General features: G+C 38.4%; 1 protein-coding gene across 1 annotated transcript in view; it reads left to right on the plus strand.

The window, feature by feature from the left end:
• Nucleotides 1-13713, plus strand: part of SMYD3 (SET and MYND domain containing 3) — a 749402-nt gene that overhangs the window by 154174 nt on the left and 581515 nt on the right. The window contains exon 3 of the mRNA XM_030812563.1: nucleotides 11634-11741. Within this exon, the coding sequence (XP_030668423.1) occupies nucleotides 11634-11741 (108 nt within the window). The remainder of the gene's footprint in view (nucleotides 1-11633; nucleotides 11742-13713) is intronic.

A 13713-nucleotide genomic window follows, 5' to 3' on the forward strand; every position in this document is an offset into this window, starting at 1 on the left:
CAAGTTCACTGCAGTCTTGAAATCCTGGGTTCAACCGATTTCCCCGCCTCTGCCTCCTGAGCCACTGGGACTACATGTACATGCCACCATGGCCAGCTAATTAAAAAAAAATTTTTGATGGAGACGAGATCTCACTGTTTGCCCAGGCTGATGTTAAACTCCTGAGCTCCAGTGATCCTCCTGCTTTGGCCTCCCAAAGTGCTGGGATTATAGGTGTCAGCCACTGTGCCCAGCCAGTATAACACTTTCTAATTAAAATAGGATAGGAAATTTCAAAACAATTGTATTATTTCCACCTCATTTTTTAAACAAAAGTTTTGTCAAAGCTAGAAAGATCCCTGATTTATGTAAGATTGTTAGCAACAAGAGTAATTAAAAGCAAAAAGTGAAACATTTAATACTGCTTTTTATACAGTATTTGTTCCAGAAATGTTGTTTTATGGTGATGTTCTAGGTGTTTTATTCACGTGAAGCTCAGCTATTTGTTCCTAGGAACTTCAGATTAAAGAGAGTACATAGAGAAGCGACAAATTATCATATTATTTGACACAAATCTAGGCAAACTTGCTTTCTAATCTCAATGACCTAAACAGTTTATTAATAAAACATTTAATAAACAGTTTACTTAATAAAACATTTTTCCCCTGTTTTATGACTATTTTTCGTCTAGTGCCTTTTGTAGTACACTCAAGGAAGAGAAAAGCCATTATCTGATTAGAATGAGTCACAGGAGTTTGATGGGTGGGTGTGTCATTTTGATTCACTGTAGTGCATATGTTTTTACTACATATATTAGCTGTTTACTGTGGCATCAATAATAATGTCACTGTCAGATATACTGTGGAAGGTAACAGGAAAACAGCTAGCAAGATGAAGGAGATATATAATAACAGCTAGAGTATGTGTTTGTGTGTGTGTGGAGGGGGAGTTAAAGATTGGCCAGAACATATGCATTTAAACTGCTGTGTTTATCCCAACCTTAAAATACAGCATTAAACATTGTAATTATTGTGGATACCCACAAAACTGTGCAAAATTAAATGACAGACTGAACTGTGAACAGTAATGAACAGAACACAAAAGCACTTGGAATGGAAATTGATACAGAGGATGTAAATCTGTAGTATAAAATCCATAATATGTATACCCCAGGGGGACATGATTTTGGTTCACTAGGTTAGCATTTGATATGTGGGACCATGGCATCAAGTTGTCTGAGAGAGGCTGTTGGGGTATTGCAGGTGTAACATGTGCCTTGTGCCCACAGGATGGTGTCAGTGCTATTGGTATTCACCTTTCTTTCTGTTTTTTTTTTTTTTTTGAGACAGAGTCTTAGTCTGTTGCCCAGGCTGGGGTGCAGTGGCGCTGTCTCAGCTCCCTGCAACCTCCACCTCTCAGGTTCAAGCAATTCTTGTTCGTCAGCCTCCCCAAGTAGTTGGGACTACAGGCATGCGCCACCACGCCCAGCTAATTTTTTTGTATTTTAGTAGAGAGGGGGTTTCACCATGTTGACCAGGCTGCTCTCGAACTCCTGAGCTCAGGCAGTCTGCCAGCCTTGGCCTACCAAAGTGCTGGGATTATAGGCGTGAGCCACCGCACCTGGCACACATTTCATTTTTAAACATAAGCAATACAAGGATATGTTTTTATTATAAAAACACCATATAGAATCATACAGAGTAAAACATAAAAGTCTTTCTCCAGCTTCCTTCCCCCACTTCTACTTCTGTTTTTCAGAGATAATCCATATGTGTCTATTTTATGGATGGAGGATATACACCAAACTATTGGTTTATGCATCATATATAGTGTACACATCTACATATGTATTTACTCCTGTGTACAGTACTGTTTCTGTTACTGGTCAAAATATTTTTGTCATCAGTGGCTTTATATTCTGGTCTATACCTTATTATGAGGTGTCTATCATATAATTTCATAGAAGGAGGTCCAGTCTTTTTTCTCTATTGGCATAAACAGAACATCACACATGATTACGAGATCAAAGAGGAGGAGCAGGCTAAAATTTCTTATAAAAAAGCATTTTCAAAACAAAAAATGGCAGCAATGGTGATAGCAAGTAAATAAATTTCAAGTAATTCACCAAGTATTATTTTACCTTTTGAGGATTTAATTTGATTTATAATATATACATTTCTAGTTGAATGAATTAATTGCTGAGCAAAATAAGCAATTAGGCACTCCATCAAATTGTAATTTATATACTTTTTAAAAGTACTGTATTAGCAGATACAAGCTCTATTTTATATTGATAATTATAGACCTCTTTAAAAATGTGAATCGTATTTTTGGGTTTACATTTTATGCTTAGTTGTAGAATGATTTGATTCATATTTGATGGGTAGAAAATTAATCCTACATTAGTAAGCACTTAGCAGAGTGATTTAATAAGCTGATTCTTAGACTGCCATACCCAAAGCAGTGATAATGAAGTCAAGCTTTGTGTATTTCATAAATGTTCTATGCTTGGCCTCAAACCGATAGGCTTTGCATGGAATGTACTGTAAATAAGTCAGCTTTGTATCTAACTGTAAACACAAAGGGAATGCTACATGAAGTTTAAAACGATTTGGTCATATTTCAGTTTTTGACCTCCACAGGTGTCTGGGCCGGAAGTTTTTCTTTTCTCACTTCACCTTTGCATGCTGCATGATCTTATCTACTCCCATGACTTCAAGTGGCATCTGTATATTAATTCTTCTCAAGACTCCATCTCCAGTCTCCTTTCTCCTGATTTCCACTTGGCTGTTGCACAGGTGTCTCTGGTGTAACATGTCTAAATCTGAGTACATTGTCTTCCCCCAGACGCACTTCCCTTCATGTTTTCCAGACTCAGTGAACAGTTTCACCAGCCACCCAGCAGTCTGAGTTGCCAGGTGTCATCTCCAATTCTCATCCTTTCTTGGCCACACATCCATTTAATCTTCATGTCGTGCTGATTTTACTATTTTACTACCTAAGGATCTGAATTGGTTCCCTTCTCGCCAGCTTCTCCAGTACTACCTGTTACCATGGTCTCTTTTCTGGATTAGCTGCATTGTTAACTACGATTCTTTCCAACTTCTTATTTATTTTCTACACAGGAGTTAGAGTGATTATTATGCTCTAAGTTCTGGCGGTTGGTATGATAAATAATAGGCAGTGAGCAAGTAAGTAAGATCCTGACTTTGATAAAGCTTCTGTTATGGAGCACAGAGACAGTGACAAATGCCCGTGATTATATGATTTGAGTGTGATTGGGGTGAGCACAAACTCACCTGTGAGTATGTGGATACAGAAGGGTTTCCTGTAGAGGTGACATTTAACCTGAAATCTAGAATTAAGGTAGCTCTTTCTGCTTTTCTTTTGATTAGTGTTAGCACAGTATATCTTTCTCCATCCATGTTCATTCAACCTATTTATATGTAAATGGGTTTCTTGTGGATGACATATGATTGGGTTTTGTGTCTTGATCCACTGTGACCATCCCTGTCTTTTAATTGATGCATTTAGATCATTGACACTCAAAGTGATTATTGATATAGTTGGGTTAATATTTATCATATCTGTTTTCCATTTGTTGCCCTTGTTCTTTGTTCTGATTGTTGTCTTTCACTATTTTTTGCCTTTTGTGGTTTTAATTGAGCATTTTGTATAATTTCATTTCCCTTCATTAGCACATCAGATATATATATATATATTATATATATATAATATATATATATATATATATATAATATATATATAGTGATTGCCCCAGAGTTTGCAATATACATTTACAACGAATCCAAGTTTACTCTCAAATAACACTTTACCGCTTTACAGGTAGAATCAGTACTTTAGAATAACAAAATACTTTTAATTCCTGCTCCCTCTCTTTAAAAAAAAATTGTTTTAGAAATGGGATCTCTCTCTGTCACCCAGGCTGGAGTGCAGTGGCCTGAACACCCCTCACTGCAGCCTCGACCTCCTCGGTTCAAGTCATCCTTCTTCCTCAGCACCCCCTCAAATAGCTGGGACTACAGGCGTGCACCACCATGCCTGGCTACTTTTTGTATTTTGTGTGGAGATGGGATTTCGCTATGTTGCCCAGGCTGGTTTCAAACTCCTAAGCTCAGGCAATCCACCTGCCTCAGCCTTCCAAAGTGCTGGGATTATAGGCCTGAGCCACTGCGACTGGCCCCTGCTCCCTCTCTTATGTCATTTATTTAGCTTATACGTAAACATACATAATTAAATACATTGATGCTATTAGCAGTCTTTTGAACAAACTATTATCTGTTAGATCAATTAAGAATAAGAAAAGTGAAAGTTTTTATTTTACCTTCACCTATTCTTTCTTTGATTCTCGTTCTTTCTTTATGTAGATCTAAGTTTCTAACCTTTATAATTTTCCTTCTCTCTACAGAATTTCTTTTTAACATTTCTTGCGGGTGGGTCTACTGGCAATACATTTCCTCAACTTTTGTTTTCCTGAAAAAGTCTTTATTTTCCCTTTACTTTTGAAGGGTAATTCCACAGGGTACAGAATTCTAGATTAGTAATTTTTTTTTTCTCTCAGTACTTATTTCATTCCACTCTCTCAGTACTTATTTCATTCCACTCTCTCAGTACTTATTTCATTCCACATGGTTTCTGAGAAGTTGGCTATGATTCTTTGTTCCTCTATATGTAAGGTGTTTATCTTAGTCTGTTTTGTGCTGCTATAATAGAATAACTGACACTGAGTAATTTATAAAGAACAAAAATTTATTTTTATTGTTTCAAATTTATTTCATTTGTTTTCAACATTTATTTTAGATTCTGGGGGTACATGTGCGGGTTTTCTACAGAGGTATACTGTGTGATCCTGAGGTTTGGAGTATGATTGAACCTGTCACCCAAGAAGTGAGCATAGTACTCAAAAGGTAGTTTTTCAACTCTTGCACCTCCCCCTCCTTCCCCTTCCTTATATTCTCCAATGTCTGTTGTTCCCGTATTTATATACTTGTGTACCCAAATTTAGCTCCCACTTGTAAGTGAGAAAATACTGTATTTGATTTTCTGTTTCTGTGCTACTTTGCTTAGGATAATGGCCTCCAGCTGCATCCATGTTGTTGCAAAAGACATATATATATATTTTTTTTCCCCGAGACAGAGTCTTGCTCTGGCACCCAGGCTGGAGTGCAGTGGCACAATCTAGGCTCACTACAACCTCTGCCACCTATGCTCAAGTAATTCTCGTGCCTCAGCTTCCTGAGTTGCTGGGGTTACAGGCGCCTGCCACCATGTCTGGCTAATTTTTGTATTTTTAGTAGAGACAGGGTTTCACCATGTTGGCCAGGCTGGTCTCGAACTCCTGACCTCAGGTGATCCACCTGCCTCGGCCTCCCAAAGTGCTGGGATTACAGACATGAGCCACTGCGCCCGGCCCAAGGACATGATTTTATTCTTTTTTATGGCTTCATAGTATTCCATGGTGTATGTATATATATAATATATATATATATATATATTACATGTTCTTTATTCAATCCACCAATGATGGGCACCTAGATTGATTCCCTGTCTTTGCTATTGTGAACAGTGCAGGGATAGACATATGGGTACATGTGTCTTTTTGGTAGAATGACTTATCTTCCTTTGGGTATATACCCAGTAATGGAATTGCTGGATCACGTGGTAGTTCGAGTCTTAGTTCTTTGGGAAATCTCCAAACTGTCTCCACAGTGGCTGGACTAATTTACATTCCCACCATCAGTGTATAAGTGAAGAGCAGAAATTTGTTGACTCACATTTCTGGAGGCCTGGAAGTTCTATATTAAGATGGCTACATATAGTGAGGACCTTCTTGCTGTGACATCACATGGTCGAAGGGCCAAGAGACAAGAGAGCATCAAATACTGGAATTAATCCTGCCCATGAGGACAGAGCCTTCATGGCCGAATCACCTCTTAATGGTCCCATCTCTTAACACTGATATAATGGTAATTAAATTTCAACCTGAGTTTTGGAGGGTACAGACCTTCAAACCATTGCACACACCTTTCAAGTATTTTGAGATTTTCAGAAAATGACGTATTACTGAAACCATTTCAGTATCTATGAACACCTAAAACAGACATACACTTATCTTTAGCTATAAAAATCTGGCTTCTCTCAGTATTTTAAAAAACTTTTGATTTTCTGTAGTTTGAAAATGACATGCCTAGGTATAGATTTTTGGACTTTTATCCTGCTTGGTGTTCTCTGAGTTTCCTGGATCTGTAGTTTGGTGCCTGGCATTAATCTGGGAGAACTTCTCAGTCATTATTAATTCAAGTATTTCTTCTGTTCCATTCTCTCTTTATTCTTCTTCTGACATATCCTATTACACATATCTTATAGCTTTTTGTAATCATTCCACAGTTCTTGAATATTCCGTTTTTTTTTTATAAAGTCTTTTTTCTCTTTGCTTCTGAATGTTGGTGGTCACTATATTGAGATAGTTCTAGCTCAGAGATTCTTCTCTCCAGCTATGTCCAGTCTACCAATAAGATATCAAAGGCATTCTTTATTTTTGTTGGTGTTTTTGATCTAGCAGTTCTTCATGGTTCTTAGAATTGCTGTTTCTATGCCTGTATCTCCTGTCTGTTCTTGCATGCTGTCTCCTTTTCCACTGGAATCCTTAGCATATTAATTATAGTTTTTAAAATTCCTACTCTGATAATTCCAACATCCTTGCCATATCTGAGTCTGGTACTAATGCTCACTCTGTCTCTTCAAACTATGTTTTTTGCCCTTTAGTATGTGACATAGTTTGGTTGTGTCCCCACCCAGATCTCCTCTTGAACTGTAGTTCCCATAATCCCCATGTGTCGCGGTGGGTACCTGGACCAGGTGGAGATAATTGAATCATGGGGGCAGTATCCCCCATCCTGTTCTCTTGATAGTGAGTTAGTTCTCACGAGATCGGATGGTTTTATAAGGGGCTTCCTGCTTCTCTGGGCACTTCTCCTTCCTGCTGCCATATGAAGAAGGATGTGTTTGCTTCCCCTTCCACTACAATTATAAGTTTCCTCCACAGCCCTGTGGAACTGAGTCAATTAAACGTCTTTCCTTTATAAATTACCCAGTCTCGAGTATTTTTTCTTAGCAGCATGAGAATGTACTAATACAGTATGCCTTATAATTTTTTCTTGATAGCCAGACATGATGTAAAAGGAACCACTGTAAATAAGCCTTTAGTAGTGTGATAGCAAGATGTAAGAGGAGTCTTGCTCTGTCGCCCAGGCTGGAGTGCAGTGGTGCGATCTCGGCTCACTGCAAGCTCTGCCTCCCGGGTTCACGCCATTCTCCTGCCTCAGCCTCTCCAGTAGCTGGGACTACAGGCGCCCGCCACCACGTCCGGCTAATTTTTTGTATTTTTAGTAGAGACGGGGTTTCACCGTGGTCTCGATCTCCTGACCTCGTGATCCGCCCGCCTCGGCCTCCCAAAGTGCTGGGATTACAGGCGTGAGCCACCACACCCGGCCAAACTCTTTGTTTTTAAATGTACAAGGAGACTTAGTTCTAGGCTCAGACAATTATAAACAAGTTTTCCACCTTCATAGAATTTGGTCGGACACTTGAAAGCTGCATTGGATTTGGATAATTCTTCATTTTGTGGAACTGTCCGACAGAATGTCTGGCTCCTTTGGTTCCTGCTCATTAAGTGCCTGTAATTTTCCATAAACATTGTGACAAATAAAAATACCCCCATAAATTTCTCAAACAACCCTCAAGATAGGCGTTACTCCCATTGAGAACTACTGGTGTGGTTAATTAGTTTGTGTTGTGAACTGCTATAAATACTATAAAATACATTATGAAAATGTATAGATTCTGTAGTTGTTTTTTGAGTCATGTATGCACTGAAAGAATTGTGTTATAGATCTCATTTCCTTTTTTTCCAGCATAAAACTCTTGTCTCCTTTTGTTTTTGCTTAATGTAATATTTTAATTTCCTTTGTCTCTCAAGCCAATTTATGCTTATTGTATATCATTGTTAATTTTCAGCTATGACAAAAATAAATACTACAGCCAATGTTATGAGCAAAATCTTAATTATATCCTGTATTGGAAGTAATGTAAGAAAATAGGAAAAAATGTAAATCAAGAAGGTTGTCTTTTAAGAAATTGGCAAATATATATGACAAATGTGTCATTGAGGTCTTGACCAAGGTTAGTTTGTTGAGTGAAGATAATGCCTTTTGTTTTTGCATGATTGTCATGTTTTGCTTCAAAGTCAAAAGGAGCTGCGTAAAAAGATTTCTTTGTAAGCCTTTTCTGTGGTATGCTTGTATTCGTAACCCTTATGGTAAGATGTGATAGGTGAAGCTGAATGATAAATTTTAACAGTCAATGTTTTAAAAAGAAAAGGAATGGGCTGATATGTGGTACCATATTACAGACCGATTTTAAGTGGTATGATTGCTTTTTCTATTTATGCCTAAATGATCTGATTTGGCTTTTAGATGGAAATAATGAACATATTTTTGCTGAAGCAAATGAGAAAATAAGTATGTTTTTCAGGCAGTGATCTAGGAATAAGTTTAAGAAACATTTTGTCTAGTTTCTAGTTATTGTTGAGAAATAAGAGCTCCATATAAATTCTGTTAAGGACCTAAAGTTGTTTTAACAGGAAATTTCCAAAATTTGGATGTTTAATTCCAAATGCTGTCATCTAACTGATCGGTTGTTCATTATCTGGTGTACGTTTTGTAGTTATCTCACCCTGGTAAGCTATCAGGAGGCTGAGCTTCTCAAATATTTAGGTTTTAACAGAGGGGTTATGGATGATCTCTTGTAGTTAAAATGAGCATTGATTAAAATCTGCTCTTAAGGTCTTTTGCCTCAAATGATCTCTGCCTTGTTTTGCTGAGTGTGAGCCCTGTTCAGCTGGACACTGAGGCATTTGAACAGAGCCCAAGGTACTTTCTGATAGACCCACTGGCACCGTGTTGTCCGTTCTTGCCTACACGCTCTGTCCATGAGAGCATCTGACAGGTCTCTCAACTTCTATGATCAAAGGAAAACTTCTGCCAAAGTTATGGTTCTCCCTTCTATCAGTAAAACACCAAAAAAATCAACACTCTTGTTTCTTGTGAGTGCAAATGAATATGAATTTGTTAGTTTAACCCACTCACATGCAAAGACCAGGTGAAAAAATATATATAGGTTTATCTGAGTCAGTGAATACTAACCTAACTTTCTAAAGGGTGATAATAACAAGCATGGGAAACTGTGTTAAACAATTTATACACATTTCTTTAGTGCATAGACTTTTAGAACTTTTAGGATGCTAAGTATATTTTGAATCTCTAAGTAGGGTCAACATGATACTGTGTTTTTAAAACTTACTTGACAATTGTACCATATATATTTTAGGCCTCTTACACACATTGGTAATTGCTAATTGCTAGTCCAAGACTAGCCCCCTGAGCAACAGAAGCTTGTTCTTTCACTAAGTTGTATTTAATATTATGCCTTTCAGTGAGTACTCATATTAAAAGTCATATGAAAGGCCATTATAGTTGTTAACTGTTGTTAAGGACATTGTTCAGTGTGTTGATTAGCATTCTTGGAATAAATCCCTCCTGTGATTTAATACTTGGTGAAACTATATGTTTTTACTTTCTGTCAGTTGAGAATTATATAAGCCATTATGCCTTCTTTTTTGCCTTGCTTGTAAGGCAACTCAAATAAATGTACAAATACTCAAATGTAATGCAGAAATTATTCAGCTCTCATGTTTAGCATGCTAAGAATTTTTACTCTCTCTTTTTATATTTAGGCAGTTTGATAGTTAGATATCAGCTTTTGAGCCTTCCTTTATCTTTAATGGAGGGATAATACCTACCATTTGGATTATTATGAAAATCAAATGAAACATGCTTTGTTATTTGCTTAGCCATGTGTCCAGTACCTTGTAGAATGCTAAGTAAATGCTAGCGTGCTTTCCTTTTTCCCCCTTCCATAATTTTAGTATTTTCTGTTTCTGGTTTTGCAATCTCATTTCATACACATCTTTATTTTGAATCAGCGTAGTCTTGTTTAGAAATGAGTGAAGTGTAAATGCTAAAACAAAAGTTATGAACAGCACATTGAGAGGGTTGTCCTAGTGGAAGTGAGGCAGCTGTGAGTAGCGTTGATGGAAGGAGTGATGCACCTGTTAGAAGCAATGTCTCCACCATTTGGGTTACTAAGAAATAGAAGACATTGTTCAATTCCCACCTATGAGTGAGAACATGCGGTGTTGGTGGACACAGGAAGGGGAACATCACATTCCGGGGACTGTTGTGGGGTGGGGGGAGGGGGGAGGGACAGCATTAGGAGATATACCTAATGCTAAATGACGAGTTAATGGGTGCAGGAAATCAACATGGCACATGGATACGTATGTAACAAACCTGCACATTGTGCACATGTACCCTAAAACCTAAAGTATAAAAAAAAAAAAAAAAAAAGAAATAGAAGACAGACCAAGCTGTCACCCAACAGTTGACATGGATAGTCTTTCTGAGCAGAATACTGGTTTGACATTGAACCTGAGTCACAGTTTTGAAGTAGTTGCAGCTCTTTTGAAATTTTTGGTTGTGCTGTATGATTCTGCTGCAAGTGGAAGTGAGAGCAGTCCCTTTAAGGAGGATTTTATAGACCCAGAAATTAGGGAGCAGATTTATAATTTTTGAAGTAAGAATGAGTAGGGGTATCAGGCATTTCAGTAATGGAAATTCCAATTTTCAGAATGTAACACGAGAGACATTTGATTGAGGCTTCTTCTACTCACCAGGGCTAAATATTAGATGATCTGGATTTTATTTCCATATGAAAGTGATTCCGTGTGAAAAGAGCTGTGGCCTTTCTGATCCAAGGCTCAGGGATAGTATCCTTCCCTTTAGTCCATTCATCCATACATTGGCAACTGTCTCAATGGTCTCTTTAGCCACACTGGCACACGGCTAGGATCATGGCTTAGGTGACCATATAATTTGTCATCAAAGCCAGAACTTTTCAGAGTGAAAAGGGGCACTATTAGTATTTAAGCCAGGACATAGATACAAACCTAGACACATCCAGGACAAATTGGACATTTAATAATTTTAGCTAATAGCTCTTTTTAGGTTGCTTTTAAAACAAAGAGATTTTATATGTGGGGAAATGTTAGCCCTCCTGATATTTCTGTAGCAGCACGGAAATTCAGAAGGCTGTCATCCCTATTTTGAGTCTTCTGAACCTCGTGCTTTATTTTCTAATTTGGAGTGACACTTCCTTTTTGTATTCAAAATGACTATTGTTGAATCCTATTTAATCAGTTCAAAGACCATCTTATACATTATTAAGCAAGCTATAATGGCTCTTTCTTTGGACTCCACTAGCCAGGTAATAACCAGGGGACAAATTAAAGCACAGAGGTGAAGCTGAAGCTTTTAATGTCCTTACATAGTAATTGCATACTTGGCAAAGACTCATCCTGGATTATTTTCAGATTTAGAAGGTTGCTTTTGTTTTCCATTGTGCAGTTACATTTGGACGATTAAAATTTAATGTTTATGACTCATGATGTTCAAAACCAGTATAAATGAAACTTAAATTTTAGGTCACCTATGTTCTCCCCACTCTTGTCTTAACAGAAAAAAGCTTGGCCAGACCACAAGCGGGAATGCAAATGCCTTAAAAGCTGCAAACCTAGATATCCTCCAGACTCCGTTCGACTTCTTGGCAGAGTTGTCTTCAAACTTGTGAGTATAAAACTCATGAAATATAGGTGGGTTTTGGTTAAATAAGCATATACAGTTGCATTTTCAGGTATACCTCAGAGATGTTGCAGGTTCAGTTTCAGACCACCACAATAAAGCACATATTGCAATAAAATGAGTCTCACAAATTTTTTGGCTTCCCAGTAAATATAAAAGTTATGTTTACATTACACTGTAGTCTATTAAGTGTGCCATAGCATTAGGCCAACAAAAACAATGTACTGCTGTCTTGTTGTAATTGAAATATACCTTTCTTTTTTTTTTTTTTGAGACAGAGTCTGGCTGTGTCCCCCAGGCTGGAGTGCAGTGGCACCATCTCGGCTCACTGCAAGCTCCGCCTCCCGGGTTCACGCCATTCTCCTGCCTCAGCCTCCCGAGTAGCTGGGACTACAGGTGCCCGCCACAACGCCCTGTTACTTTTTTTGTATTTTTAGTAGAGACGGGGTTTCACTATGTTGGCCAGGATGGTCTCGAACTCCTGACCTCGTGATCCGCCCACCTCGGCCTCCCAAAGTGCTAGGATTACAGGCTTGAGCCACCGCGCCCGGCCTGAAATATACATTTCTAAAAGTGCTAAGGATCATTAGAGGCTTCAGTGCATCATCATCTTTTCGCTGGTGGATGTTGATGGCTGCTGACTAATCAAGTGGTTGCTGAACTTTGGGGTGGCTGTGGCAATTTCTTTAAAATAAGACAACAGTCGAATTTGCCGCATTGATTGCCTCTTCCTTTCACAAATGATTTCACTGTAACATATGATGCCTCACAGCATCTTCACCAGGAGTAGGTTCCATCTCAAGAAACCACCTTCTTTGTTCATTCATAAGAAGCAACTCCTCATCTTTTCAAGTTTTATCATGAGATTGCAGAAAATCAGTTGCTTCTTCAGGCTCTACCTCTCTCTGTTTTAAAAAATGTTTTAGCTTCTATTTTAGATTCAGGGGGTACATGTGCAGATTTGTTACATGGGTATGTTGCATGATGCTGAGGTTTGGGGTATGATGGATCCCATCACCGAGGTGGTGAGCATGGTACTCAGTAGCTAGCTTTTCATCCCTTGCCCACTCCCTGCTTCTTACCTCCCCCTTGTATTCCCCAGTGTCTGTTATTCCCATCTTTATGTCCATGTCCACCCAATATGTAGCTCTCAGTTGTAAGTGAAAACCTGTGGTATTTGGTTTTCTGTTTCTATGTTAATTCACTTAGGATAATGCCCTCCAACTGCATTCGTGTTGCTCGACAGACGTGATTTCACTCTTTAATGGTTGCATAATATTTCATAGTGTTTATGTATCACATTTTCTTTATCCATTGTACTGTTAATGGGCACCTAGATTGATTCCATGCCTTTGCTGTTGTGAATAGCACTGTGATGAACGTATGAGGACATGTATCTTTTTGGTAGAGTGATTTTTTTCCTTTGGATATATACCCAATAATGGGATTGCTGGGTTGAATGGTAACTCTTTGAGAAATCTCCAAACTGCTTTCCACAGTGGCTGAAATAGATTACATTCCCACTAACAGTGGATAAGTGTTCCCTTTTCTCTGCAGCCTCGCCAGCATGTGTTATTTTTGATTTAATAATAGCCACTCTGACTGGTATGAGATGGTGTCTCATTGCGGTTTTGATTTGCATTTCTCTGATGATTAGTAATGTAGAGCATTTTTCCTATGTTTTTTGGCCGCTTGTATGTCGTCTTTTGAGAAGTGTCTGTTCTTGTCCTTTGCCCACTTTTTATTTTTACTTTTTGAGACAGGGTGTCACTCTGTTGCCCCAGGCTGGAGTGCAGTAACATGATCATGGCTCACTGTAGCCTCAACCTCTGGGGCTCAAGCAGTCCTCCTACCTCAGCTTCCCGAGTAGCCGGGACCACAGGTGCACGTCACCACGCCCAGCTAGTTTTTGTGTTTTTTCTTTTTTTTTTCTGGAAGGACAAAGTTTCATCATGTT

The sequence above is a fragment of the Nomascus leucogenys genome, chromosome 5 (assembly GCF_006542625.1).
Source record: "Nomascus leucogenys isolate Asia chromosome 5, Asia_NLE_v1, whole genome shotgun sequence".
Lineage (NCBI taxonomy): Eukaryota > Metazoa > Chordata > Mammalia > Primates > Hylobatidae > Nomascus > Nomascus leucogenys.